Below are 27870 nucleotides of genomic sequence, written 5' to 3' on the forward strand. Positions count from 1 at the left end.
TAGGTCTTCTGAGATCTTTCTTGTGAACATAAAAAGTGTTTTTTATAAATCAAGGAAGCTCTATCCCAATACAATAATTGACTGTGTTTGTTCATAATTGTAACTTAGATGCAGATTTGACCAAGACATATATAAGAAATACACTATTTCTACACAAATGCAGGTTATTCTAAAGGCTTCACTTACCTTTTTTTGCCACTGTGTATAATTGTTGCCGCTAACACTTGCAGACACCATATCTTTCTGTATTGAGAACTTTTATTTTTAATTCATAAAGCACATTTTGCTAATAATAGAAATGTACTTAAAATCATTCTCAATGCAGGATTTTTTCAGTGGGATATTACTCCTTTTTGCTCCACAACCACTACCACCTGCTTTTGAAAGTGCAAACCTTTTGAATGCAGGTCTTGCTTTGTGGAATTTCTAAAATATCTGAATACTTTTACCACCAATGTCTGTTACCATGTGGTTTTTTTTTTTGTTTGTTTTTTAGCAGAGGTGTTAATCACCAAATGAACAAATGTGTCAGGGGGAGAGGACAGGAGAAGTGGTTTTAAAATCTGCCTCCGGTCAAAGAGGTGTTTTTCCTCTTGGTTTCTTAATGTTCCTTCACTGTGATGTTGGTGTTGATATGCATCAGCGCAAAAATGATGTTTGTGCAGTTTGACAGTAGAAACTGTTTTCACATGCATGTACTGAAGGAGGTGGTGGAGGAGGACGTTTTTCTGTGCTCACGTTTAATCCTAATGAAATGTAACTGACGTTTTTACTTATCCACTTAACTCCTATTCTGTTCATAGAGTCTGTGGTTTTCCGATAAGAGAGAAGGAGCAATTGAAGAGACATAGAGACGTATTCCAAGCAGAGTGTTTGGTGTGTCATGCTGTCTCTACAGTTTCAGTTGTAGTGAAGTGTTGGCGCCACCTGCAGGACGGAGCTGCTTCATGGAAACATTGTGGCACCGTTAAGTTAACCCCGACGGATCAAGGTCTGAGCACGGAACTGGAAACAGTTGCACTCTGCCGATCACTCCTTCAAAAAGATCAACTTTCTCCCGTCCGCCGTCAGGCTGCTGCTTTCCTCTTCCGCCAGGACAAGCCGTCAGTTTAACTCAGCCGGAGTCAGTGCAGAGAGGGGCGGTGGTGGGCTGCAGCTGCACACAACAATGATCCCCAACATCGTCTTTCGCTCCCAGTCTCTTTGGAACAACTGCGCTCTTTCCAGAGTTTACAAAGTTCTGCGGGCACCATGCTCACTTCAGCCGGGACCAACTGCAGCAAGTCGGTGAGTAGGAAAAGAAAATAAACAATCATATTCTGTTGCCAATAATTAAAACTCGTGAGCCTGAACTCAAAGAAAGTCACATCTTGAAAAACAAACATTTTAAATCAATCTCCTGTCTTTCTTTGTCCACAACTTTTTATTTTGATTATGTAACACACGCTTGCTGCGAAAGATCATGTGATTGTAACATATTTTAAAGTTGTTTGTAATTCTGCAACACTTTTCCCACGTGTAGTATTGATTTCAGCTGTGCTATTTGTGTGCAGTGTTTTTTCTGCTTAATTTGTAGTTTAATGGACGTAGGAAGGAAGGGGAGGAGACAAAGGAAACACCACTGTTCAGTACAGCACGTAGGCTGTACATATAGGTTGCTCTGCTGTTAGGAAGCTGCACTGTACTGTCCATATGTTCAGATTATTGTGTCCACACCCTGCATTACTGTAACACACTCAGCAAAGTTTTTTTTTGCAGCCTGCAGATGGTTTTATCTGATACAGTAACTGGAATGATAAAGTCACTGGTTTCGAGATAAAGCAAGAGAAAAGGAAGTCAGTTGGTAGGCCACAGCAGGGGTCAGTGGTGACCTCAATTTAAGGTACTTGTGCTTTATGGTACTTTATCCTTTGACTCCTTTACACATCAGAGGAAAATAATACTCTCTTTACTCCACTACATATTATTTGACAAGTAGAGTTACAAGATTTTAAATAAAAACATGATAAAATACACACACTGTAAAAGATTAAACCAGTGGTTCCCATCTGTTTGTCTTTTTGCCACTTACAAAGCCAATAAATTACTGTTTGGTTCGGTCTCCTTGCCACATTTAGGATGTTTCCCTGGTTTTATTAAATAACTGTTTGAGGTCCAAAGATGTAAAATTGTCAGTTTTTTCTCAGACTAAGCAAAGATGAATTAAAAGTCCAAAAACTGAAAAGATTTTTGTAGCAGTCCTTTTTTTTCCTTCTTCTCTAACCTCCCATCAATCATTATGACCATGAGGAACTGTATCAACTAGATAAACTTGCTAAACCTGCTTACACATTGTTGCATATCAGGCACAGCAGCGTTTTACTGCAGTACTTCTGGTACTTAAAATACATTTTGTTGCTTGTACTTTTGTACTTTTATTTAAGTAGGATTTTGAAGGCAGAATTTTTACGTGTAATTAAGTAGGCTTTTATTGCATTGTTGTATTGGTACTTAAGGAACCATTCAGGCACGTCCACCACTGCCTGCCAGTATCATAGATTTTTCTTCTTATTTATTTTGGCATTTTGTCTTTATTGGACACTTCATTGTACAGACAGACAGGAAGTGGGGGGAGGCATGCAACAAAAGTTCCAGCCAGGGAAGTTTTAACTACATGAGCAGGAAAATGCTCCCTTTTCTTCCCATCAAACATTTTGATGTTGATGATTTGTCATTAACTCATTTATACAATCAGGGATTATTGTGGGTCAACCTGCTCCCCACAGTCATCATACAAAACGGCACTTGACCTTTAGTTTGTGGTGAGTCACAGCTGCTGAGGTGTGTCATATGTCACAATGCAGAAGTTAAAGACGCTGCCTCTTTCTGTGACTTTAAAGGCGAGAGGGAGAGAGATCATGATTTTCAGACACAACTATGGCTCAATCGATCAAGCATGGGTCCTACATTTCTGATAATACAACTCAAAAGCATCTTTCATCACCCCTCCAATTCGTCACAATTGATTTTGTCCTCACTGAGTCAAATGAAGATACAAGATAATTGGTTTCAGTTTGTAAAATGTTTCTTAAAATGTGTCTTATTTCCAAATTTTCCATCCAGCAGTTCAAAACCCAAATATTTTCAATTTACTGTCATCGAAAGTACTGTAACTAACAATTACTGCTGTTATCGATTAACCTGCAGATTATTTTTTCAATTGGTCTATAAAATGAAAATGGTGAAAAGTGCCTGTCTTGTCTTCAAATGGCTTTTTATGTTTGACAAACTCTGTAAAACCCAAAAAACTATTTAATTTACTTTCAAATAAAACAAAGAAAAGCAGGTAATTCTCACAATTGTGTCACTGGAACAAATTAATGTTTAGTATTTTGACAAATACGGTTAATTGATTGTCAAAATAATTGATTCATTTTTTTATTTCATTAGTTATTCCATAGTTATCTATTTAAAACAAGGTAAACCAGTGAAAAATCTCATTCAAGAAGCTGGAACTAGTGAATTTTGGCAATTTTGCTTAAGAATGACTTCAAGAATTTAAGAATGATGCAAATTAATTTAAACTAATGGACAAATTGTTCCTGACTGATAGATATATAAAGTTGTGTGTCATCGGCGTAGCAGTGAAAAGACATGGCCTGCTTGTGTATTATTTAGTCAAGTTGAAGCATGTAGATAGATAACAGAAGGGGATTGAGGACAGAGCCTTGAGGTACTCCACAATGCAAAAGGGGCAGAATAGTTTACTTGTATTGGTTTTCACACACATATTCAGAACTCTGTTTAATTTTGACTCATTTTACATTTGTAAAAATGTCTTTAAACATCTAACTCCTGTTTCCCTGCAGTGGCATCCATGTGGACTCTCCGCCTGTCATCCCAAGCCTAACTACGAGTTATGCCCACGGCACCTCATCCACAACTTTGCTCCACACTACAATAGGAGAGTCTCTGCTGAGGACTGTGGAGCGCTACCCTGACAGAGAGGCGCTGGTCTTTCTAGAAGGCGGCATCCGCAAGACATTCGCACAGTTTCAGCAGGATGTAAGTTTTCCAATAAAATCAGAGTCCTTTCTGTACTCGAGAGCCAATGATTTTAAGGTTGGTTGAGGATAGATGTCAGAAAACCTAGACAATGTTTCTTGCTTGAAAAATTACTGAAAGGATTAATTGATCATAAAAACAGTTGCTGATTTTCTGTCTTTCCATTTTTGCTCCACCTGCTCCTTCATGCAAACTCCAAACCTATAAACATTTCAGCCATTTGACTCCAAAAAGGCCAGTGGAAACACTTCATGTCCAGTACGGCAGTAAGGCACTTTACTTTTATACTCTGACGTGCCTTCAGTTATCACTTTGCACTCAAACCGGTTTAGTTTTTAAGCTGCAGTGAGTGATTTTGTGAGTGAATTTTTTGTGAGTGAATTTTTTGCCCCAGGTTTCACTTTTCAGGAAACATAAAAGTTGCCCTATCTTGATAGTGCAGGTATTTTAGATCCTTATTGAGCCTGAGAAAAAGCCTGTAGGCACTATTGAGGGCTGAAGAAAAGCACAATGTTTTCTCTTAAAGGAACTGAACAGACAGTGGCAATATATATCATTAAACCAAACCTACATCCCTGATCACATTTATTTAAAGAGACGTAATGGTGTTGTATATAATGTACTGTGTTTATTGATTTTTATCTTTTATAAGGGACAAACAATCAGAAAAATATTAAATATTAAAATAAGGAGGGAAGAAAGTGTAATTGTACTATGTTACCACAGTATACATATACAAATGAAATTCCTTCATTCGAAATGTTACATAAGTAAAAGTACGTTTTAGCATCAAAGTATACTCAAAGTAAAATAAGTTAAAGTACTGTTTATGCAGATGGACCATACAAGAATAATATATCGCTGGATTAAAATTGATGCATTCATGTGTAAGCATCAGCAGTGTTGCAGCTAACTACTTAATATTGCTCTGGGTATCTTAGACCATAATAAACACTAATAATGTAAGTTGATTATAATTTTTTATTAATAATCTAAATCTAAAAAGTAACTAAAACTGTCAAAGTAGCTTAAAATGGAATTACTCAAGGAAAACAGGCACTTCAATGTTATACTAATCATTCAGTATTTATATAAGTGATGATGCTGTAGTAAAAAGGACTAGTGGAGCTTTTTCACTGAGGACATCATGACTTGTCAGGGCAAGAAAACACAGCAGTGATGGTAATTACAGTAATGACATGCCAACATGTACTCAAAGGTCTTCTTCCAGTCACCTACATGTTCAGTCCTGTTCAGTCTTTCAACTTTCACCCAGTTACCTTAAAACATTTCATGTGGATTAAGGGCGGAGAGTTAACAAACACGCACTGATATCACATACCGATGTCAGCCTGACACAGAGAGAAACAGTCTTCAGATAGCAGGTGTCATATAAAACCTCTTAATGATAATTCCATAACTAGGTCCTCTGTAAATGAAAATTGAAATACTCAGTTTTGCTTATGTTACTTTTTGCTATCATTATTCCTGCATGGTCATGGTGCTGTCTTTACTTGACAGGCACTAAGTACAATATGACCTCATTGGAGATTAATGGTTTAATGATATGAATGATTATTTTCTTTTATATGGAAAATCATCATGACTGTTGTAAGAAAAGGGACCATGATATTATTATACCAAGTATTTATGGTCCTTGGAAGTTTTGAGTGTTTTCATTTATTTCATTTCACACAAATCAGAAAAAAACTCAAGATTGAACTCAGTGTTTGTTAATGTGTTAGACTTTGCTCTTCACAAACAGGGTGAGGCAACAGCATTGCAAGATGAAAAGTTTAATCCAGAACTATTATAAAACCATTTTTTCATCATAGAATTTATTTTAATAAAGAGGATTGTTCAGAATATACAACTTTATAATGTACTTTTGTGCAAACAGTTTAGACAGTAAAAGTAAAATGAGAATGCTTTTAAAGGAGCTGTTGCTACATAGCCAACATTAGCATTGACAGCTGCGAGTTCAGCATCAAACTTAATTTCTTTACTCATCCAGACCTGCCTTCAGAAGTGGAAAGCAACTCTCATTATTTTGCTTCTATTTCTATCACTTCTTTTCTTCTACTGAAGTTAGAATGCTAACCAGCTAGCCCCGGTCTGGCCAGACTGTCTGATAGCGAGTCACTGTAGCATCCAGTCTGCCCTGAAGAAGTAGTGTGGCTCAGATGGAGTATTATACCCTCTAGTCTTGTTAACACAACTATGGCTGAATCTCGATCTTCTCAAGAATATTAAGGAAACAGCTGTCAATGCTAACGGCAGCTATGTAGCAATAGCAAAATGTACAAATGGCTCCTTTTTAAAAATAATGTTTGGACAGTATCTTCTTCAGCTCCACTCATGAAACCAGTTCATGTCTTTGTGGTGTGTCTGTAGGTGGATCAGGCTGCAGCTGGACTGCTGGCTCTTGGCCTGAAGAAGGGGGACAGGCTCGGCATGTGGGGACCCAACACTTACGAATGGGTCCTGTTCCAGTTTGCAACAGCCAAAGCTGGAATTATACTGGTGAGTCACAGCTGCATTGTCTTTGCTTCAGCTCTCACGTCGGTCAAGCTTGAGTGTTTTTTCTTTCCATCGTGAGCAGCTTGTTCTTGTTTTACCACCCATCAGGTGTCAGTGAACCCGGCGTACCAGCTGCAGGAGGTGGAGTTTGCGCTGCAGAAGGTCGGTGACTTTCGCACACGGGTTTTACTGTCATGACACGCAGAGACTGCTTTGCATTAGAAAAGCTGAATCCTCTGCTCCTCTTCTCACAGGTTGGGTGTAAAGTTGTTGTGTGCCCCACGGAGTTTAAGACCCAGAAGTACTGTGACATGCTGCGACGCATATGTCCAGAGATCGAGTCGTCCAGCCCATCCGACATCAAGAGTGCCAGGTACAGACGCTGGTGTCCACCCGTCACTGTTCCTGGTTTCTAAGTTTTCACAGCAAACTACACAGAAATCACACCAAGATGAGTCCCTGTGTTGTGTCTGGGAATTTAGGGGTCAACACAACTACACATGGTGTCTTTTTAATTCTAATATAAATTAGAATATCTGCTAATTCTGATATTTTTTCAGAATAAAGGCCTGGTCACACCAGAAATGCTATTTTTTTAATTTTACAAGAGAACAGACTTGAAAGATGAAAACTAACCGGTTGTTTTTGCAAATCTAATTCTGGTGAACTGCCCCACCTCCATTAAAGAGCAGCGCACAGCCCCCTCCCTGTTCTTTTCAATGGGAACCATCCAGGAATGTCTCACAGGCAAATTGAACTCGACTTGAAAAATTTACTTAATCCCTGCAAGTGAATCCGCTGACTGCGGCTAATTTGTGAACATTGTGGGTGAAATGAAACTGGAGGAATCTGATCTCCTGACCTCAGTATGTATGTAGAAAAATTCCCAGCTGCGGCTCTGTTTCTACATGTACAGTGAGATTCATGTGTGTCCTTCAGGGAAAATGGATTGTACAGTAACAGGGAGAGACAGTTGAAGCTGCCGACTGTCACAGTATAACATGGAGACCCTCAGTTACAAAACATGACCCATATCTTTTTTTTTTTTTTTTTTTTTTTTTTTAACTTGTTTGGTTTTCCCCCTCAGACTTCCAGATCTCCGCTCCGTGATTGTTCTGGATAGTCGACAGCCAGGAATGCTTCATCTGGACGACGTCATGCAGGCCGGCAGCAGCCAGTACGTACAACAGCTTCAGGATCTGCAGAAGAAGCTCTCGTTCGACGACCCAATAAACATCCAGTTCACTTCGGTAATTGTTGCATAATTCCTGCTGAATTTAATGAATCTCAACGACCCTGTTGACGTCTGTGTGAGCTGGAGCATGTTTTTGGTTTGAGACGCTTTAGTATCGAGGGAATTAGGGAAAAGTGGCTGGATGTCCTTTTTTCCTCCTCCTGGGGGAAAAAAAAACTGGACTCTGGATTATAGCTCCGGACGAAGAGACAATGTTCATCTGGACGTTTAACCACCGGCACACTTATGATTTTACTGTGACACAAACACAAATGTCCCCTTTTGAACATGCAGTAAATAATAAATGTTATAAATCGATTTTCCATAAGAAGAGTACAGAAGTCCTGAGACCCGAGTGAAAAAGAAAAAAGTTTCAACTCTACCAGGTCGCCAAAATGCTAAAAGAGATAAAGACAGTCCATCTGTTGAAGAAAATTCAGTCCTTAGTTCCAAGTTTGCTGTAATGGTGTGAGTGTATTGGTTTTCCAGAATACGTTGAGCCCACTGACACAGAGCAGGTCTGAGGCAATAGACTGACTCAGAATGAATTTACTTTCCTGTTTAAACATCTATAGAAAATAAAAGCTTATTGTAGATTATCTTGAGTTAGTCAAATTCCTCATCATGCACATTCAGTTCACTTTTTTTTTTGTTGCTGTATTTGCAAAGACAGAAACATCTACTTCCGTGGTCTCTGACTGTTAGTGTCACCATGTTTAGAGAGCAATAAATGCAGTTTCATCACAGTAACCTTGACATGCTGTATCAAACCATTTTATGGTCTTGTAAATGCTGTAATTTATTTCAAATTTTTGTTATCAGGGCACAACTGGGACTCCAAAGGGTGCCACCTTATCTCATCACAACATTGTCAACGATGCCTACTTTGTTGGCAGGAGAGTGGGATACCATTGGAGGGTGAGTCTTAAGCAAGACATTATTTAATAACCTCATGTATCATCTGAGAGTTTCATTAAAACTCATCTGACCAGGGAGTGTATTTTTTTTGTTATTTTGTTAAGACTGATTGATTAAAAGCTTACTGATGTCTTATTGTCAACAAATCCCATTAACAGAAACCAAACCAACTATAAATGTATTCTTTGTTGTTCAGTGATCAATGAGTCACACTGTTGCTCTGGTTGAACATGTTCGTTCATCACCATGAAAACACACACTGTAGTTTATTTTGGCTCTCTAGCCTTCAACCTCCTTCCACATCAGAATGGGAAAACCATTCTTGTCATATTGAAACCGTAAAAAAAAAAAAAAGTGATGCCTCAAAGCCAAACTGTTATGAAACTTTTGGAGTCAGGCAGAGGCGTAGCTTCTCTGTGATTCCCGACCTAAGGTTTGACTGTTGTAACCCCCCCCCCCCCCCCCCCCCCAGCCTGACACTCGGATCTGCCTTCCTGTGCCTCTGTATCACTGCTTTGGCTCCGTGGGTGGTGGGATGTGTATGGCCATGCATGGCACCTCCCTGATCTTTCCCTCTGCCGGATACGATGGAAAGGCCAACATAGCAGCTTTGGAGAGTGAAAGGTAATATCAGAAATCTTTAGCCAGTTCCATACATGCACAAGGCAGCTGCACACACTGCTGGCTCCAAGTGGTAGTGGGGGGGGGGGGGTAACAGAAAGCTGTTTGAGGTTTAATACCCTGTAACAAAAGATTAAATCTGCTTAGAATTGAATCACTATTAATTCTGGAGCGGTACTGTACCATGGGATACAAGGGTATGAAAGGGGCTGCTTTGGGATTTAGGGATTTATTAATTTTAAATTGAACAACCAAATCTGAAGGAATTCAGTTGTTAGCTGTTGTTGTGCACATAAAATGATCATCTTATTTACTGTACTTTATTTAGATAGAAATCACATTTCCACATCAGTTACCGAAAATTGTACAATGCACATGAATTGTTGCAACACATCAGGGTGTGTGTTGATGCATGCTGAAGAAAAGAGATTTAGTCTCATGTGGATCATAAAAACTTCCTGTGGTTGCAGCTCCAGTTGAACACAGTGGTAAGTGTGCAGAGTCTGGAAAGCATTAGTGTCAGACCCTCTGCTTAGGATAGACACTTCCTGAAAGTGATTAGATACTTCCTCTTGTTTTGTTTATCAGGGACAAAGAGACTAAACGTCTGTTTTTTCAATACTCAGTCTCATGATAATGACATAATGTCATGAAATGTTAAGTTGTTATAAGCTTAGCAAGAATCCAGCTTTTAGTCTTTGGGCCTACAGTATTTCATGGAATTGAAATATTTTTCACAGCAGACATCTGACTCGTTATACTGACATGAGGTTTGTTTGAGACGAGCCAGGCCTGCATAGGATTGATCACCGGCGATCACCGCACAAGGCATGGCGGTTAGATTTCTGTCTGACTTCATCCTGACTTGCTCTGACGTCATGCAAACATAGGCAACAATAACCTCATAACCTCATGAGATCAAGGCAGCAGCAGACTGCAAAGACTCAGGGTCTGATGGGAAACGCCTGTCCACCCCTGATCTTAGAGCTGATTGGTCAAGAACACGGCATTTTATAGAAACTCTATATCTTTATTTATGGGGATTGTATGTGTCAGATTTTGCCGACTCAGCTAATAGTTCTCATAGACGGTTTACAGGCAGTACGTTCACAGACGATATGAAGTATAAAGGGATGTGTGTGAGTGTGTCTGTGAGTTCTTGTACAGACTGTGAAGACTGGTGGAAACTGTTCTGCCCCCTCCGGGCGATGTGTGGTTCATGTCAAACAGCCCTTATAACAATGGCTCTGTTCCATCACATCACAAAATACATATTTGAAGATTCTTTCATAATGTGTTTTCAAAGTAATTAATGGAGACTGTAAACTAAAATCACAACCTGAGGCCCTGCTTCTGAGCCAAAAACAACCTTCACTTGTTCTTTGTCATATTTTTTCCATCTGACTAAAGACGTGTTTTATATACTGTATAGTAGGCACTTTTGTTCACTTATATCTACAGTAAATAAGACCTTGATGTAAAAAATATTCACACTTTATTAACCTAAATTCAAAATGGCAATAATAGTAACATAGAGGGCGAGTATCCCCATCCTCAGAAACTGACACTCTTTCGTTTCACTTTACTCTACACTTTACTAAGTTGGATTCATCAATATATTTTCAGATTTTTGAAACGGCCTACCTATGGATGGATTATGAGGCAATGGGCTTCTGGGTACAGACGAGTAAAAGACTAGAAGAGTTGAGAAATGTTAACAGACACGTCAGTCCGTCCATGTGCCCACTTTACCTGCTGCTGCAGTTTGGCGTCATCTCCTAAAAGTCATCTAGTGTTGCTTTAGTTTTTGCTTTTGGATGCAGTTTTTCTTGTCTCAAATGTTTTTCTTTCTGCGTTTGAAAAAAAATACTGACATACCCATAAAAAAATTCCACTTTTATTGTTGTCACGTATTTGCAGGTTTATTCTGGAAATTTGTCATTGAAGACGAACTCTCTTCATTGGTCCGTTTCCCCTCACAGGTGCACCTTCATCTATGGCACCCCCACCATGTATGTTGATATGGTCAACCAGCCGGACCTGCCTAAATATGACTTGTCGTCAGTGGAAGCAGGTGAGAAAAACACTGATATTCTGCTTTTTATACATAACAGCAACATGCACATTAGCTTGTGTGTTCACACCTGGAAGAGCTGACCACTTGTGATCGGATCACCCGAGATGGATGTTAATACCAGGTCTGAACAGGGCCTGTGTCTCTGTCTCTCTCTCGCACACACAGTGTAGTTGATGGGCATTACATTGTTGAGTTGTTGTGGCCTTGTTATATATATATATATATAAGACTTCTGCTGTGTTAATCCCTTTTTCTCTCTCACACAGTTGTAAATGTGAATAAATTCATTTAGTTTGCAAGTAATTCTAGGACACTGATTTTTTTTTTATATCCTCTCTACTATTTTACCAGTATGGACGTGAAATCAGTCTTAAATTTCATTTATAATGGTCTTAAAAAGGTCTTAAATTGTCTGAAATTTAACTTGTTGAAACCTGCAGAACCCTAATGAAACTTGTCCCGCTGCAGTGTGGCTTTCACTGGTAACTTTTATTTTTGAACTGTAGGCATCATGGCTGGTTCCCCTTGTCCTCCAGAGCTTGTGAAGAAGGTCATATCTGTAATGGGCATCAAGGAAATAACGGTGAGTCGGTCTTGCATCTCTTTAAAGATGATAAAAGGATCAAATTTATTGCACCACATAAATCAAAAATTCAATGATGTAATACAACTTTCACACACCAGGGGGAGACAGATCACTAGATTTAACAAGAGCATGAACTTACAGTAAGCTCTGTTTGAGATCCCTCATGAGGCATCTTGTAAGAAAAAAAAAAAGAAGTAGCATTAAAGACAAAAAGAAGGTTTAATTTCGTTAAAGGTTTATTGGATGTGAGCACTTGTTACCACTTCCAAAAGTCCAGGAAATGTAAAGATATTGAATATACATTAGATATGCATAAAGTCAACTCTTGTCAGTAATCCTCAAAAGTGTTTTGCAAGAAATTTTTCACTTTTTCTTACAATTCGAACCATGTTTTAAAGGGAATCTTTAGATGTCTTCTTGTCTTCTTCACTTCTCATTTGTGTACATTTTTAGCCAAAAATGAACTGAATCCAGTTTTATAAATCTTTGGGATCTCAAAATACCTTCATTCAGGGAAAATGGCACTGGAAGATAAGTAGCTTAGCAAATTATAAGCCTTGATCCTCCTGCTAAGCTCACTCACATCTTCCAAGTCTTATCAACTTTTAAACATATTGGTGAAATACGGAATTTCACTTTAAATGTCATGGCTGTTTTTTCTCAAGGCGGTGAGGGTGTGAAACTGACATCACAAAGTAGAAAATAGGATAAACGAGTGTTGATGCCTGCCTGAGTGACAGTTGTAGGATGTTGAGGGGTTTCTCTGCCTCTTTTTCTGTTTTTTAATTTTACTTATTTATTTATTTATTTTTGGAGCTATTGTTAATTCATCGTTTATACAGATAACCACCAAAATAAAGGAGCATCATCACCTGTTTTAGAGACGTCATGTCCAGTATATTCAAGCTGCACTAATCATTATTTTTTACAATGGAGCAAATGACAATGTGTAATGTGAGAGGAGTCATTTGTAGCAACAAAACCCACAAAGAATTATCTCCTGATTGTGCAGCTTTATGGAGCCTTTTAGCCTCTTTTAGCTTATTGTTTTGGTTTGCCAGCCTATAAATTCTGCTCTCATCAACCTCATTTCTAGCAGCAGCAGCATTGTCCACTACCTGCTCAGCACCAAACAACAAACCAATAATATTAACAACTAACTGGTGAACACAGTGGAGCATTTAGCAGCTAAAGAGCCGGATGTGTTTCTCAGGAGCTGATGGAGACTTAAAACAGAGCTAAAAGAGAGAGAATACTGGACCTGCTCTCCAGAAACATGGATTCAAATGAATGATAATGTTGATCTGAGTCTCCATGTGCAAAAAGGCAATTGCTTGCTAACATAACAAGGAATCAAGTTCTTCCAGCCCTGATCCTGATCCGAGTCTTTTAACATTGGGTATCTGTCAAGTCTGAGTCCACTCCGACATTTTATATTTACATAGCAGCAGAAGATATTCAATGTTGATTACGTATGTGTCTCGCATATTGAAATAGCAGGTGGAGCCTAGAGCTTATGTTTGACTGGAGGTTCTGTTTATAAATTCAGATTACTGATGTGATTAGAATAAAAGATCGAGTGGGAGAAAACTCTGTTGGAGTAACTGCACAAGCGCTCATGGTTGTCCAGTAGTGTTACAGAGTGATGCTTTGTTTAACTCATAGATGATCTTTGTTTGAGCTGCAGAGCACACAAACCCCACAAACTGAATTTTGGCCTGTTATCAAGTCACTCAAGGAAAGTAAAGAACAGTAAAGAGGGGATTGGCATTTGATTGGCTTTTAATTTATTTTTTTTTACCGATACCAAGCCTTTAAAATATGCCTGGATCGGCTGAGGACAACTCTAAACATAAGGCGATTGTATGTTTTCAGTTTGTTCCACTGCCCCCAAGTGGCCAAAAAAATCAATTAATGCAGATTTAAACTCCAGGGTTGGTTTTATTTTACATTATTTTCATGCTTAGTAAGACATTGAAACTTATCCTCAGGGGAAAAACATTCAGACTTTTTTGTGTTTGCCGTTTATCCTGTTCTCTGAAGGTACTGAATGCACCAGGAAAAGACAACAAATCTGCCCACAACAGTCCTTGTAGCCCTTGCTTATTGACATGTTTCCTTTATTTTGGTGGTTACCTGCAGGTCGTCCACTTCCACTTCATACTTAAGTCTTCATCTTTGATATAAATGAATGAAAATTATACTGATAATATGTCTCGCTCCATAAAGTTCTTAGAGTGTGTGTGTGTGTGTATGTGTGTGTGAGTGTGAGTGAGAGAGAGTGTGTGAGACACAGACAGACAGACAGACAGAGAGGACGTGTATCTATGTGTTTACACTAGTGACAACATTTGACAGATGAATAGATGGACAGTCTTGAAGTAGAAGGAGTTAGAGTTGCTTTCGTTGCGCGTTGTAGCCGGTCACCTGGACAGGCTCCTCCTCAGCGTCTCCTGTGGAAAAGACACAACGTGAGCAGCCAAATCAAACAGTCTGCCCTCCAGCCAGAGACCCCATGACCTGGACTTGCTGCACTGGACCCCAGGGCCAACATGGAAAAGTTCAGACAGGGACACAGCGCAGGACAGAGAGTTCTGCGGTCAGGAAGAGAGAGGAAAAAAACAGAATCATGCAAAGCCAACCCTGGGCTACACTTCAAAACCACCTCAAACCTCATGTGGTAATATTTGAATCCAATGTCACACCGTGCAGAATCTCAGCTGCGAAAACCAGAATAATAGAGCAGCACAGCAAAGATGTGGTTTTGGATTTGGCCAGAGTGAAGAACAAAACTATATCTCAGTTAAGTCAAATGTTTTCAAGCAACAGCCTCACTTGTCACTACGTTTGCATCAAAATCCTGCTTGATATAAAGTGGAAATGTCTCCAGTTACTTATTTGGACGATCATCAGTGACTAAATTTTCAAAATAAAAGCATAAAAAGTGTAGTTTTACTGATTTTACTGCTCCTGTACTCCTATTAGTATAATTTCAAAGCTCCTATGTGTGAAGATTTCTGTCCCTCAGCAGCTCCTAGTGGTCCCGTCAAGACAACACAATTCCAACCATTAGTTTTTGTCTGATTCAGGATTTTTTCTTTTTTCGTCACGTCTTCGGCTCGTTCGGTGGCAGGTACTGTACCTGTACGGCTGCGTGTTCAATGACGTGTGCCCTTCTTGGCTCTCTTTGCCTTGACTCTGCAGCCACTGAAGGCGGTGCTGTCTCTGACTTGCTTGCCTTTCTGTGGAGGTGGAGAAGCACACACTGCATCTGGACGATTGCGGCTGGAGTCCATCCACCTGCGGGTAGAAGCCAAAAGATAAGGAGTGGAGTGTTTGGGACGGCTACTTGGTTTCTCCATGTGTCACTGGATTTATAGCCATGCTGGCGGCGAGACTCTTAATTAGCTGAGGGTGAAGACGTTACTACTGGATAGATTGCCATGTTTCTTATTGCACATTCATGTCCCTCAGGAGGAACTGCAGAAACGCTGCTGATCTCTTAACTTATGAAGTCAAAATATTAAAAGGTGCACAGTGGAGTTTTCATGTAAACAAAGATTGTTTACATTCAGTGTCACTCACCAAACCACACTGTGAGCTCCATTAAACATGTTTAATGCATTTCCTTCCTTAAGAAACATCCACAAACCCAGTTCTTCTTGCCTTGTTTACATCAGTTTTACATCAGTTTTACAGTTTACTTGCTGGCAGTTTTCTATCCTCCCTGTCTTTGCTTGTGCATTACTGTATTTTTGGCACATTCCTGCCACCTGTAGTTCAGCAGAATAGTGTGAAGACATCGGCACCTTGTGTGTGTGCATGATAAAACACAAAATGGGAATTCACCCATGCAGGGCTGCAGCTAATGATTATTTTCATTATCGATTAATCTTGACAAATCACTGGGTCTATAAATCATAAGAGAACTCTGAAATGTCTCAGAACCAAAAAAAAAAAAAAAATTTCCATGATGTTAATACAAAGAAATACAGTGAATTCTAACATTTAAGAAGATGGAACCATCAAATTTCATCAATTAATTGTTGCAGCTCTACAGTGCTCCATTGGGTGAGAGATCGAGAGATCAAAAACCACAGGGTGCCTTGAGTTTGTACAGTACTTTTGTTTGCACCAAATATCTGCAAAACTTGAGACATTCCCATTATCCTCAGCTGTACGTTTGTGTTTAGAGCTAATTAGCAAATGCTAACACCCCAAACGTAAGTACAGCGTGACGGGGCCATTTCGTGGCTGTATAGTGTTGAGTGTCTTACCTGCGCAGTGGAGCTAGCTGGCATGTGCAGGTCCAAGGGTTGTTGGAGAGGGTGAGGTTGGTGATGCTGCCGAACTCGAGGCTTTTGGGAAGCGACTTAAGCTTGTTGTTGTCCAGGTGCAGCGACTTGATGGCTGTCACTCCAGCGAACGCACCATCAGAGAACTAGAAGAAAGTAAAGCAAAGCATAAAGTTGTAGTTTTTCATGTCAAAGCACCGACGGATCCTCACTGGGAGGACTTTCAAATCAGTGAATCAATGCAAATCTGCCTTTGTGGTTCTCAGGTTTTGCTGCACACAGTGTTGTTAAAACATGGTTCACACCCTGGCACGGTGACACGCCACCAACAACCATCCTTGTGTGTGTGTGTGTGTGTGTGTGTGTGTGTGTGTCTCTCAGAAGGCAGACAGATGCGGAGCGAGGGGAATCTTGCCAGTGTTTCTCTGGCATGAAAGCCTCCTCTCATCCTTCGCTCTGCACCAGCACTTATGTAAACACTGACGGTCACTGCCCTCCTTTTTTCGCCTCTCCTTCATATGCATCTGCGAGGGTGCTAAAAGCTTCAGAGAGGTGCTAGATGAACCGATGCCTACGTTGTGTCAAGTTGTTTCTCATCCAGGAGGAAGAGGAGGGCGGATGAGAGAGAGAGAGAGAGAGGGGGACCTCGTCTTTGAAGGGTTGTTTTATGCGAGTCTGGAGGAGATGAGGCTGTTTGGAAATTTCCACTGTAGAGCGACAAGTAGCCGAGGGCCTGGTATTTTGAAGCAATGGAAGATGGATGACTTCCAGCATGGCCGAGGTGTTTTCGCTCTTTCTGTCGTCTCCCTCTCGGGGCCACTCCTCTGCCAGGAAGGCACTCGCAAAGGGCCCAATTGTCCATTCAACTGGGGCGATGGCAAGCTAAAAATACTCCTCTTCATGCACTGTGGAACACCCTGCCTCTGTTTACCTGTCTCCTAACCCCTCCTGACCTGTTTACAGGACCCTCCCAGGCAAAGTAGAAAACACACCTCGCTGAAAATAACACTTATGTAATAATTAGACTTGCTTGACTGAGGTCCAGCAAACAAAAACACTCTAAAAATACCTGCGTTTTGGCTGGAAAATGGCTTAATCTCACCGGCCATGTGTGCTGCGCCCGCCGCCTCCTGCTGCTTCCACCTGGCTCTCACACAGTCCCAGCGTGAGAAGGCTGTTATTTTACAGTTTTCCCCCTCTGGGATGCTTCCACACTGTGGCACAAGTACACTCAAATATCAGATTAACCTCAAGCGTGAAGCAAAATGTGCTCTCAGGAATGTCTGTGCTATAGCATAGAGCTTATACTGAATACATTCATACCGGAGCCGTGGACAGATGGACGTTTTACAGGCGGCAGTGAAAACATCTGTCTCGTGTCTGATATCTGAACATCACTGCCGAGGCTCCACTGATGGAAATAGAAATTCTGGATCAGGGTCATGTTACCACGCAGCAGCCAGACTTCATATTTGCCATGTAAAATAAAACTTGAGGTTCTAAAAATGTACCAGATTCAGTTTGATGCTTTCAACCATTTCCAGCTGCGACCAAGTATTTTCCAGCTGCCTCACTTGTTGATAGTAAAAGAATTGGTTCACCCAAATTCATTTACAACACATTTACTTAATTACTTAATACCCAAGAAGATTCAGTTCATTTTTTGAACACTTTCTCCACCCTAATACACCAGAGATGTTCAGATTATTCTGGATAATCCACGTGTCTACTTGTCACCTTTCATCAAATGAATGAATATTAATGTGTTTAAAGGCTCTTGAGACGCCAAAAAAACACATCACAATGGCAACTATTTGATCTATCAGGTTTGAGTTTTTTGCTGGACGCTGACCCTGCATTGTTTCGCCTGTTCCCTCTGCGTTGGCAGATCTTTCATGCGGAGCTATGGTCGGTGTGGACATGAGCTATGAGCAACCATGCAATTGTTTCATATTTAAGTAAATTATTAGTGTTGGCTGAATAAATAGTTTTACTGGCTGTTTCTTGTCTCTAAAACAATCTTAGAGCTTCTCAGGTTCTAGGTCATAGCTAGGTGATATTATAATATGATAAATGAAGCAACATCGTCTTCAGTGTTAGAAACAGCCACAGAGGGAGGATCAGCTCCAGGTTGATTATCACCATAACCTCATGTTACTGAAGATGTCATACTAGCTGCGCTCGTAAAGGTTCGACCAGTTCCCCGAATTAAGACCAGACCATCAGCTTGAGAGTGATAGCAGACTCTGACACTGTAGTCCGTTTATGTTTCAACAGACTGGACTGTGTCTTTCTACATTTCTCTTCTAATGAAGACCTAAAAAACACTTTGGAAGTAATGTTCTCCAACAGTCTGACATCTCATAGTTTGAGAAAAGAGGCTGAGATTTCAGATTGTACAGACTTTCTTAAATTTGTGTAAAACACTGCATTACTTACGTCCCTAATAACCACTGTAGATGCATGTGTTTACTTGTTGGTTCAGTTATTTGTGCAGGTCTGACAGTGTATGTATTGAAAGGTAAGGGGCCCCACTGAGGCTGCATGTGTTCGGGGCCCAGATGTTTGTGCTACGCCGCTGTTTGGTGAAAGTATTCAGTAATCCACGAGAAAAATACGGATATTTTTGTACTTCAGAAATGTGTATATATATATATTCTGATCACTTCAATCATCTTGTGACTCCTCAGATTTATCTTTAAAGACAAAGAGACAAAATACAAAGATAAACCCTTTTATAAAAACAAAAAAAACAAACTCTGGTTTAGTTTTGTGTATTAAAGTTATGCCGACATTAAAAATAGTTTGTTTCCACGTCAAGCAAGATCTAAACCCAACAAATGTGGCACATTGTTTGGAAACTCCCGCTGGAGAGAGAAGAGTCACAACAGCAGCCGGCAGTTTGCCCATCACTCACATATGGTGATGGAGTTTATAGCCTTTCCTAACAATTTATGTTATCGGCTATGGAAGTTCACAACTTAACCGTCAGCTTGTTTTAACACGCGCTACCTTAAGCATGACCCAAAGCACATCTGCATTCAATAGATGGAAAAATACAGCATCAGGTTTTAATTATCGGGATCCATTTAGACAAAACCAACCAAGGAATAATGACGATTCTGTGTATGTAAATGCTGGTTGGTTAATCTGATCAGTACTTTGGGCTTGATGATAAACAACCTCTGCAGAGGCATCAGTTAACACATGTTCCCAAACACGTTGTGTGTGTGTGTGTGTGAAGTGATGTAAATGCCTGTTGGCTGTTTGCAGGGGGTGTCGACCACTGGCAAGTCTTTACGTAAACGTATGCCAGACCAAAACAAATATTAAGACAGATATAAAAATATAAAGACCTTCTGCCAAGTCTTTAATTAACACTGAGGGTGTGAATTAATCTGCTTTTCTCATATCTTCTTCCTGGACTCTTTACAAAAGTAGCTGAGACACCAGGAGCACTTTACCTAACTTCTTTAGCAACAGCACCTTTCAGTGGTTTGAATGTCTGATGTCTGGAGGTTTTAGATATGAGATTCATACTGTCCGTCTAGTAAATACCCCGTAAAAGCATCAACTGACCTTCTCCAGGCTCATGTTGTCCAGGTGTAGTTTCTCCATGTAGCGTCCAAAGCTCTGGAAGGCGTTGTCAGGGATGGTCCTCATGGGGTTCTTCCCCAGCGTGAGCTCCTCCACCACACGCAGTTTGCCCATTGCCGCGCTGGGATAGGTGGACATCTTGTTCCTCTCCAGGTGAAGTATAGCGAGGTTCTCCACGTCGTCCAGGGAGCCCGGCTGTATGGTGGTCAGCTCGTTCCCGCTCATGTGCAGCCAGCGCAAGTCTTTGGCGCCGGTGAAGGTCCCCGGCCGCAGCTCCCGCAGCTTGTTGTCATTGAGCTGCAGGATAAAGAGGTTGATCATGGGGGAGAAGATGCCCTTGGCCAGGTCGCTGATCTGGTTCCCATCTAGGTAGAGGTAGGTGAGCTCAGTGAGGTCCTCGAAGGCGCCGGGCTTGATGCTGTTGATCTCGTTGTTGGACAGGTAGAGGTAGATGAGCTTCTTCAGCCCCTTGAAGGCCTGGGATCCGATCTCTCGGAGCTGGCAGTGCTGCATGTGCAGAGAGATGAGTCCCTTGCTCTCGCTGAAGGCCCCTGTGGGTATGTTGCCCAGGCTGTTCCTCTGCAGGTTCAGCAAACGGGTGGCCTCGGACACCCGAGGGATCTTCTTCAGCCCGACGCTGTCGCAGATGACGTGCTGGAGGTCGCCGTGGCAGTGGCAGAGGCTCGGGCACTGGCTCGGGGCTCCCTGCACGGCGGGGCCCAGGACCAGGAGGCAGGTCCCCAACAACAACCAGCTCACACAACGCATCCTGAGAGTGTCACCTTCTTTTGTCTTCCGGTCTTTTAGCATAAGAAGAACAAGCAGAAAATCCTGTAGAAAGCTTCACAGGAGAATCAGAGGACAACTGTGAAAGGAGGAAAGTTTGAACCGAAGTGTGTTTGTGTGTGTGTTGAGAGAGGAACAGACGGGGAGAGAGAGAGGGAGTGAAAAGGTGAGCAAAGGTGGGCAGTGCAGAGAGACATTCACTTTGAGAGGAGGATGGCTAGTCAACGGAACACACAGCACTATTTATAACATTTACTTGAGGAAAAAAAAGTGAGGAGGGCTTGCCAGGGTGTTAGAGTGTGAGGTTTGCAAGAGGAAGTCAAGTGTCTGTGAGAATTTAACCCTGAATGAGCAGGAAGACGACACCGGACCAATAATTCTCTTTGCTACGTCTTCATATTTGCAGAACTTGGACTGAGACGCTAACGTTCAGATGAAGGATGCACGTGTCCAGACAAATCAAAAGAACAAGACACATGCTGTGTACTAAGTTTTTTTTTTTAGTTTTTTTTTTTATTTTTTTATTTCTTTATAAAATCTGTAAGTTCCAGGTGAATTTTCATTTTCATCCACGTGGCACAAGGTCAGGTTGGATCTGTACACGCTGGCCAGACTCCCCTATTGTTTTTCAGTCTGCGGTGGCAGGAAAAAGGAGCCACTCCTGTGTAGCTGTTTTATAACCTGTAATAGTCTCCAGATGTTTGGCAAGAAGTGAGATGATGTTTCAAGTCATAACAATGGCAAAGGATACTGCCATCATCCCAGGAATGAAGGTTTTAGATACCACTGTACATTCCCGTGTGTATTCTTTGCAGTGTTATGTTATGTAATTGCCTCTAAGTCAAACCTGTGAGTTGTTAAGGTGATTGCAGCGATCAGGTTTCATCTGCACGACATGGAGCAGCTTAAGTTATTTTTCCGAGTCTGTCGCTGGCTGGAACTGAGAACAAAGCTTTTTTTTTTTTTTTTTTTTTTCTCTTTCTTGACACCTGCTTTTAATAATAAAGGAAAATTCAGAAAAGGTGCAGCAGGACTCTGTTGACTGGCTCAGGTCAGAGGATGGTTTGGCTTCAGGTGGGTGCATTTATAAGATGGATGGACCCACCCAGGATAAATGGAATCTAGAGTTTACTTAACAAATCTAGCATTTTATTGGGAATATCGTCTCCTCCCTGATTTTCCAGGTGAACTGCCCTGCAGGTCCTCTTTGTCCAACAGACCAGCACTTTTCTGCCTCTGATTGAATTTGCACCTGTGAGAAAAGAAGAGTATACAGTATTTTACTCCTTTTAATCGTTCCTCCTCAAAGATTTTATTTTTTGATCCGTTATTTTTATGAATCTGAATCAGCAAAGTAACTGCAGTTTTCAGACAGATTTAATGGAGTAAAGAGCATTTTATTTTCCTCTGGAATGTCTCCCAAAACAGAAGTATTGATGTACATAGTTGAGTAAATTTACTCACTTTAAACATTTAGTTGATTAATCGATTAGTCGATCAACAGAAAATGAATTGGTAACTATTTATTAATCAGTTAATTGTTGATTAATTTGATTAAACTTGCTAAACATTTGTTGCTTTCAGCTGCTCCAATATGAGGATTTGCTGCTTTTTAGTTGCTCCTAGCATAACACAACCAAATCTCCAACCCAACTGCGGTCGAGTTGCTTTGTGGGTAATGTAGGCGCCAGGTTTTGACAAGAAAGAAGAATGTGTGGAATAAAAAAAGATGATATCTCTGGTTCTAAATCTGTGCAGTATTCTTAAGAAGGGAATGTGTCACTTTTTTGACCTTTTCCTAGAAAAAAAACAAATACTAGAAAAAATATTCTGCACAGATCTGTAATGACAGAACTTGCTAGCTGCAGATTGAACTCAGTTACTTCCCAACTTTTACCTCAAACATATGTATTGGAAGTATTGATTGGTAAGCTGATGGGCTCCGGTCATTACACAGGTTATCTAAGCAAATAAGGAAATTTAACCCATTAAAAAATCTAAGATTGTCTATTATTTTCATAACATGTTTAACCAGTATTAAGTGAATTTGTCTGTATTGGATCTTTTAATGTTTGTATGTATGTGTGCGTGTAAGTACTATATATATATATATATATATATGTGTGTGTGTGTGTGTGCGCGTATGTGTATGTACATGTTGGTATTTTTATGTGGAGCTCCTGTTGGGTTGAAGACCACTGGTTTCAGAAAGACATTACATGTTTTTGATTATCTAGTTATTGATTGCTAGCGAGGCCAGGGAAGCAACCACAGTAATGTTGATGGGGTTCTTTTCCACTAGATTTTTTTGCTCTTTTTGCTTTTTTTAAAGTTTAACTTATATTTGTGAGTGTATATTCATCAAATCTGTTTTTCAATAAGAAACAAGTCACAGTGAGGTTCACTTCTCTGGTCTTTCTCTTTGTTTGTTGGGGAGATCTTAATCTTTTAAAACACAGCGGCCCAGCTGTGAGATTCTGGTCTTTGGCCTTGGTTACACTGCTTGACTGGACTCAGTCTTCACACAACCACGACGAATTGCACATTGTTTAAAAGCTCTAAGTCTCCTGATTCTATCTGTGCAAAGCATTTTATCTGTGCAACAGCTGTTGACACAGAATTAGTTCATGCCTGTGGTTATGGCTCCAGCGTGTTTTCCACACAAAAGGTTCTAATAATAATAATCTAAGACTTTATTCCATTTTTTTATGCCAAAAAAATTGATTTCTACCACGTATCTTCCTCTGTAACTTTGGTTCAGTCTCCTACACTCAGTGATAATAATAGTAAACAGGTATGAAATGAATGATGAACATAAGAGATCAGTTTGATGCATACATCACTGTATCCCACAGCAACGTGTTGTCCACTGCAGATGTGTCATTTGCCAGAGGAACATCACAGACCTCAGGAGACTTGAGTAGAAACTGAATGTGAAAACCTGAGTAAAGGAAAACACAGGGTCGCTCTTGCTTGAAAATGTAGATGTCATGTATCTGTGTAAATGTGACACTCATCCCTCTGCCATGCTGTTTGTTTGTGTGATTGACAGATTGGATACGGAACCACAGAGAACAGCCCTGTGACGTTCTGCGGCGCCACAACAGACAACATGGAGAGGAAGTCTGAGACAGTGGGCTTCATCATCGACCACTTAGAGGTAAGTCAACACGCTGTTCAGTATGAAAAGCTACAGACGTCATTATAAAAAAATACATGATTCATATCTAGGGAGTTTAACCTGCTACATCACCATCCGTCACCACGTTAAATTTCATCATCGCTCAGCCAAAGACAGAATTATATGTTTCACTAAACACTTATTTTGGTTATTTAATTAACTCTGTCCAGTGACGAGCTTTATTTGCTAAATTTCCCACAGGCTAAAATAGTGAACCCCACAACCAGAGAGGTCGTTCCTCTGGGGATGCTGGGAGAGATCATGATCCGAGGGTTTGCTGTGATGTTGGAGTACTGGGGCGACAAAGCCAAAACAGAAGAGTGCATCACTGAAACCGGCTGGTACAAAACCGGGTTAGTGGAGGCTGACGGTGACTTCAGAGCTTAATTAGAAAACAGGAAAAACGACGTCTGATCTTTGCACGTTTTCTGTCCCCTGCAGAGACATCGGCAGCTTGGACGGGTACAGCTACCTTCGCATTGAGGGCAGGATTAAAGACATGATCATCAGAGGAGGAGAGAACGTTTACCCAGCTGAGATCGAACAGTTCCTGCACACACACCCCAAAGTGAAGGAGGCACAGGTGAGATCGGAGAACAGGGGACTGACGTGAAAAAGATGCCAGTGGTAAACACAGGAGAATGACAGATGCTAAAATATACTCAGTCGCCACTTTATTTGCTATAAAGTATACATTCACAAAGTTTATATGACTGTGACTGAACATTACAGGCGTCATAGAAGTCGACACAATGGCCCAACATTTGTATTGAAGTCCATTAGATTGTACAGGTGTACCTAATAAAGTGGCAGGAGTAGAGAAGAGACAAGTTAGCAGCCTGACTTAGTAATGTCAATAATAATAATAATAATATTAATGATTGTTAATAAATCTTTATTTATATAGTGCAATTCACACAAAAATATATGCACAACAATGTGCTTTTTAAAAAAACTGAGTAAATGGATTCAAATGATAAAGCTCCAAACCTCTGAGATCAGTATAACTTCATATTTCAAATAACTGTACCATTCCAATTATAATAATGTGAATATAATTGTTGTGTAAGTGAATTTTGCTTTTATGCTTTTTTAAATTTAATTTTTTTTTTTTATTTTCGACTGTTGGATTTAATAACACATGAAATCCAATGTCTAATTTCTAATATAGTTTTTTTTTTTTAATGGAAAATTAAAGTTAAAATTATTAGACTGAATTCCAGAGACAGAAAATTTATCTTTGCTTGGCTTTACCATTAAATACTTAAATTAGACCTTGGTGTGCAGAAACGTCTGTTTCCATAGTGGCTTTGTTTTGTTGAACCGTAGCTTTGTTTGTTTGTTCTTCTAAATATAGTTTTTCTTTTGTCATGAAATCACTGATGTTTTACTACAGACACAGAGTTTGCACATAATGTGTTGGGTCAGTAACACTCTCCAGTTCAGTGATGCTGCCCTTCTCCTTGTTGCTGCAGAGCTTCATGTTTCTCTCTCTTCATCAGGTGGTTGGAATTGAAGACGCTCGTATGGGTGAAGAAGTTTGTGCCTGTATCAAACTGGTCGACGGACAGGAATGCACTGCAGAAGAAATCAAAGCTTTCTGCAAGGGACAGGTAAGGAAGAATTCCCTTCAATATTTCATAAGTAGCTGGATTTATTTTATATTTTATTCTTCCTGTCAGACATGTTTTTTTCTGCTCAGTATCTCCCTCTTCATCTGCTCCTTTCAGATCGCTCACTTCAAGATTCCTCGCTACGTACTTTTTGTAAGCAGCTACCCGCTCACTATTACTGGAAAGGTAATTACACAAATCCTGATTCTCAGCTGCTGCCTGCTCTTCCAAGATTCCTGTAAATGTACAAACGACAGACGAACAAGGTTTATTTCACTGTGTTTATTAAGATGACAGAGAGAAAAACAGATGTAGAATCTGTCTGTGATAACTTAGGCAAAAACATCAGCTCCCCTCTGGTGATTGTGTTTCTCTCTTGGGAGGCTGTTTGAAATAATTCACTGTAGACATGGCATTGTGTTTGAACAGACCTGCCCCGAATGCCCCCAGACAGGAGGGAAAGGGAGCTATTAGTTCGTCTGCACGCACACCGTGTCCTGTTAGATGAACCCAGAAAGGGCGGCAGACCGACCTCGTCCCAAAGCGGCGTATCAGATAAAACCAGCCTCCTTCAATTCAAGTTCACTTGATTCACTCGGAGCTAACGGTGCTTCCCGGGACAGCACCAGGACGCACGTTTGAGAGCCTGTAGACCAGTTTGTCCCCGGCCTGGTGGCCCCCGAGTGTGACCATAAGACTGCAGGCTGCCCATGATTGTTGCAGGAGATGTGGTTCCCGTCTCTCAAAAGCATCAGGGGTGTAACGTGATCCGCATTTTTACAGATCACTTCCAGTACAGTCACTTTAGAGAACTAGCTTTTTTGGGAAATGAGCTTATTTGGGTTCTTTGTCGAGAGTTAGATGAGAAGATCAAAACCAGTCTCGTATCTAAATGTGAATCTTAGCTGAAACAGCAAACCTGACAAAATCCCCCTCCCAGCACCTGCACAGCTCATTAATTAACATCTTAGATCATTTTGTTTTGTTGACAAAAGCAAATGGGAGCTGGACTGTTACCTCAGGCTCGTACCAGCTTCTCCAATATGAGAAATGTTCTGCTTTTCTTTATATCTTTGTTCATTTAAAATCTTTGGGTTTGAGTCTGTAAGTCAGACATAACAAGCTATTTGAATGACTGTTGGCTGTATGGACTTGTGATTACTGTCTTCTTCAGAACGACTGACAACCTGTGGATTCACCACCATTTTCTTTTCACTTCTCAGATCCAGAAGAACAAACTACGCGAGGAGTCTGAGATGCAGCTGGGAGTCAAGAAGGGAAAATGAGAAGCGCCGGTCGTTCATTGAGCGAAGTCAGTTACAGTATATTTTGTAAGATAAACAGTAAGAGGGATTATATACACCCAGCCATCATAGCACCTTTATCTCACAACAGAGGAGTAATAGACAGGTATGATTGTATCCTCCTGTATCCACTTGTTAAAGGGTAAATGTTGTCATGTTTGTTTTTAATGTCAACAAATCACAAGAATCTATCTATCTATCTATCTCTCTCTCTCTCTCTCTCTCTCTCTCTCTCTCTCTCTCTCTCCTCTCTCTCTCTCTCTCTCTCTGCTCTCATCTCTCTCTCTGCTCTCTCTGCTCTGCTCTCTCTCTCTCTCTCTCTCTCTCTCTCTCTCTCTCTCTCTCTCTCTCTCTCTCTCTCTCTCTCTCTCTCTCTCTCTCTCACACACCATATATCATTTGTTGTTTAACACACTACTTATGTGATCCATAAATGAGTGAGGCTGCTGAGCCCCTTCACTCAGACCTACATACAGTGCAGAACTTATTATTGAGCCACTGAGTTCTCCACTGCTCTTCTTCTTTATCCTGCACAAAGCTTTTTTTTTTTTTTAAAACATCAACATGAAATAAACTTGGTACCACATTATTAAAACCAGGCGTGGGTGTTTCTCTTTTTCCGGGAAGAATGAAGGTATTTTTATTGATCTTGGTGGCAGGTGCACGCCTCTTAAGCCTCTGGAATGCCACTCAGAAACACACACAGATTAAAAAGTGAAAACTTTGTGGCGTTTAAAGCGAGCGAGTATCACAGACACACACTCAGAGCTGTAAAGAATTTCCTCTAGAGTCTGAATGAGCTACATGTGCAGTCCACCTGAGTGCAGGGCTGCAGGATCAGATGTCGGCTTCTGTCTAGACCTGAAGGACTCGGCCCAGAAATAGCCCAGAAGAAAACAAACGGCCCTGCTGGCTCTTACAGAGGAACCTCAAGGTTTACTTTGCATTTTTCATTTTTTTTTATTTTACATATTTTGGGTTTGGATTTAACGTTTCAGGACATGGTATTCTTAAAGAGAGTGCCAAGTGCAAGAGTCAACCACTTGGCTCTGACATGCTGCAGCATCGGCCCAGGTCTGAGGAAATCACTTGAA

The 27870-nt window shown here is 40.6% G+C and overlaps 2 protein-coding genes across 2 annotated transcripts; one reads left to right on the plus strand and one right to left on the minus strand.

Moving 5' to 3' along the window:
* Positions 1-88: 88 nt before the first annotated feature.
* On the plus strand, positions 89-26972 carry LOC111220043 (acyl-CoA synthetase family member 2, mitochondrial-like). The gene is made up of 16 exons (XM_022742983.1): positions 89-1287; positions 3849-4044; positions 6439-6567; positions 6673-6726; positions 6819-6937; positions 7652-7814; positions 8621-8716; positions 9189-9340; positions 11320-11411; positions 11921-11997; positions 23731-23838; positions 24061-24212; positions 24301-24442; positions 25362-25472; positions 25590-25658; positions 26696-26972. The coding sequence occupies exons 1-16, from the start codon at positions 1169-1171 to the stop codon at positions 26756-26758; spliced, it is 1842 nt and encodes a 613-aa protein (XP_022598704.1). The 5' UTR covers positions 89-1168; the 3' UTR covers positions 26759-26972.
* Positions 13187-20879, minus strand: chad (chondroadherin). Its single transcript, XM_022742984.1, has 4 exons — positions 19875-20879; positions 16278-16441; positions 15143-15300; positions 13187-14453 (listed from the first exon to the last, which is right to left on the minus strand). Exons 1-3 carry the CDS (start codon positions 20700-20702, stop codon positions 15159-15161), a joined length of 1134 nt encoding a protein of 377 aa, XP_022598705.1. The 5' UTR covers positions 20703-20879; the 3' UTR covers positions 13187-14453; positions 15143-15158.
* Positions 26973-27870: the final 898 nt, after the last annotated feature.

Source organism: Seriola dumerili, unplaced genomic scaffold, assembly GCF_002260705.1.
Source record: "Seriola dumerili isolate Sdu_G_001 unplaced genomic scaffold, Sdu_1.0 BDQW01000068.1, whole genome shotgun sequence".
In the NCBI taxonomy this organism is placed as follows: domain Eukaryota; kingdom Metazoa; phylum Chordata; class Actinopteri; order Carangiformes; family Carangidae; genus Seriola; species Seriola dumerili.

What these genes read in the sequence shown, in the direction of transcription:
- LOC111220043 (XM_022742983.1), top strand. Translation starts at nt 1,169, where the DNA reads ATGATCCCCAACATCGTCTTTCGCTCCCAGTCTCTTTGGAACAACTGC. An exon ending in GGACCAACTGCAGCAAGTCG is followed by an intron (nt 1,288 to 3,848) that starts GTGAGTAGGAAA and finishes GTTTCCCTGCAG; the next exon opens with TGGCATCCATGTGGACTCTC. An exon ending in GCAGCTTTGGAGAGTGAAAG is followed by an intron (nt 9,341 to 11,319) that starts GTAATATCAGAA and finishes TTCCCCTCACAG; the next exon opens with GTGCACCTTCATCTATGGCA.
- chad (XM_022742984.1), bottom strand. Translation starts at nt 20,702, where the DNA reads ATGCTAAAAGACCGGAAGACAAAAGAAGGTGACACTCTCAGGATGCGT. An exon ending in ACAACATGAGCCTGGAGAAG is followed by an intron (nt 16,442 to 19,874) that starts GTCAGTTGATGC and finishes ACTTTCTTCTAG; the next exon opens with TTCTCTGATGGTGCGTTCGC. An exon ending in CAGCTAGCTCCACTGCGCAG is followed by an intron (nt 15,301 to 16,277) that starts GTAAGACACTCA and finishes TTCTACCCGCAG; the next exon opens with GTGGATGGACTCCAGCCGCA.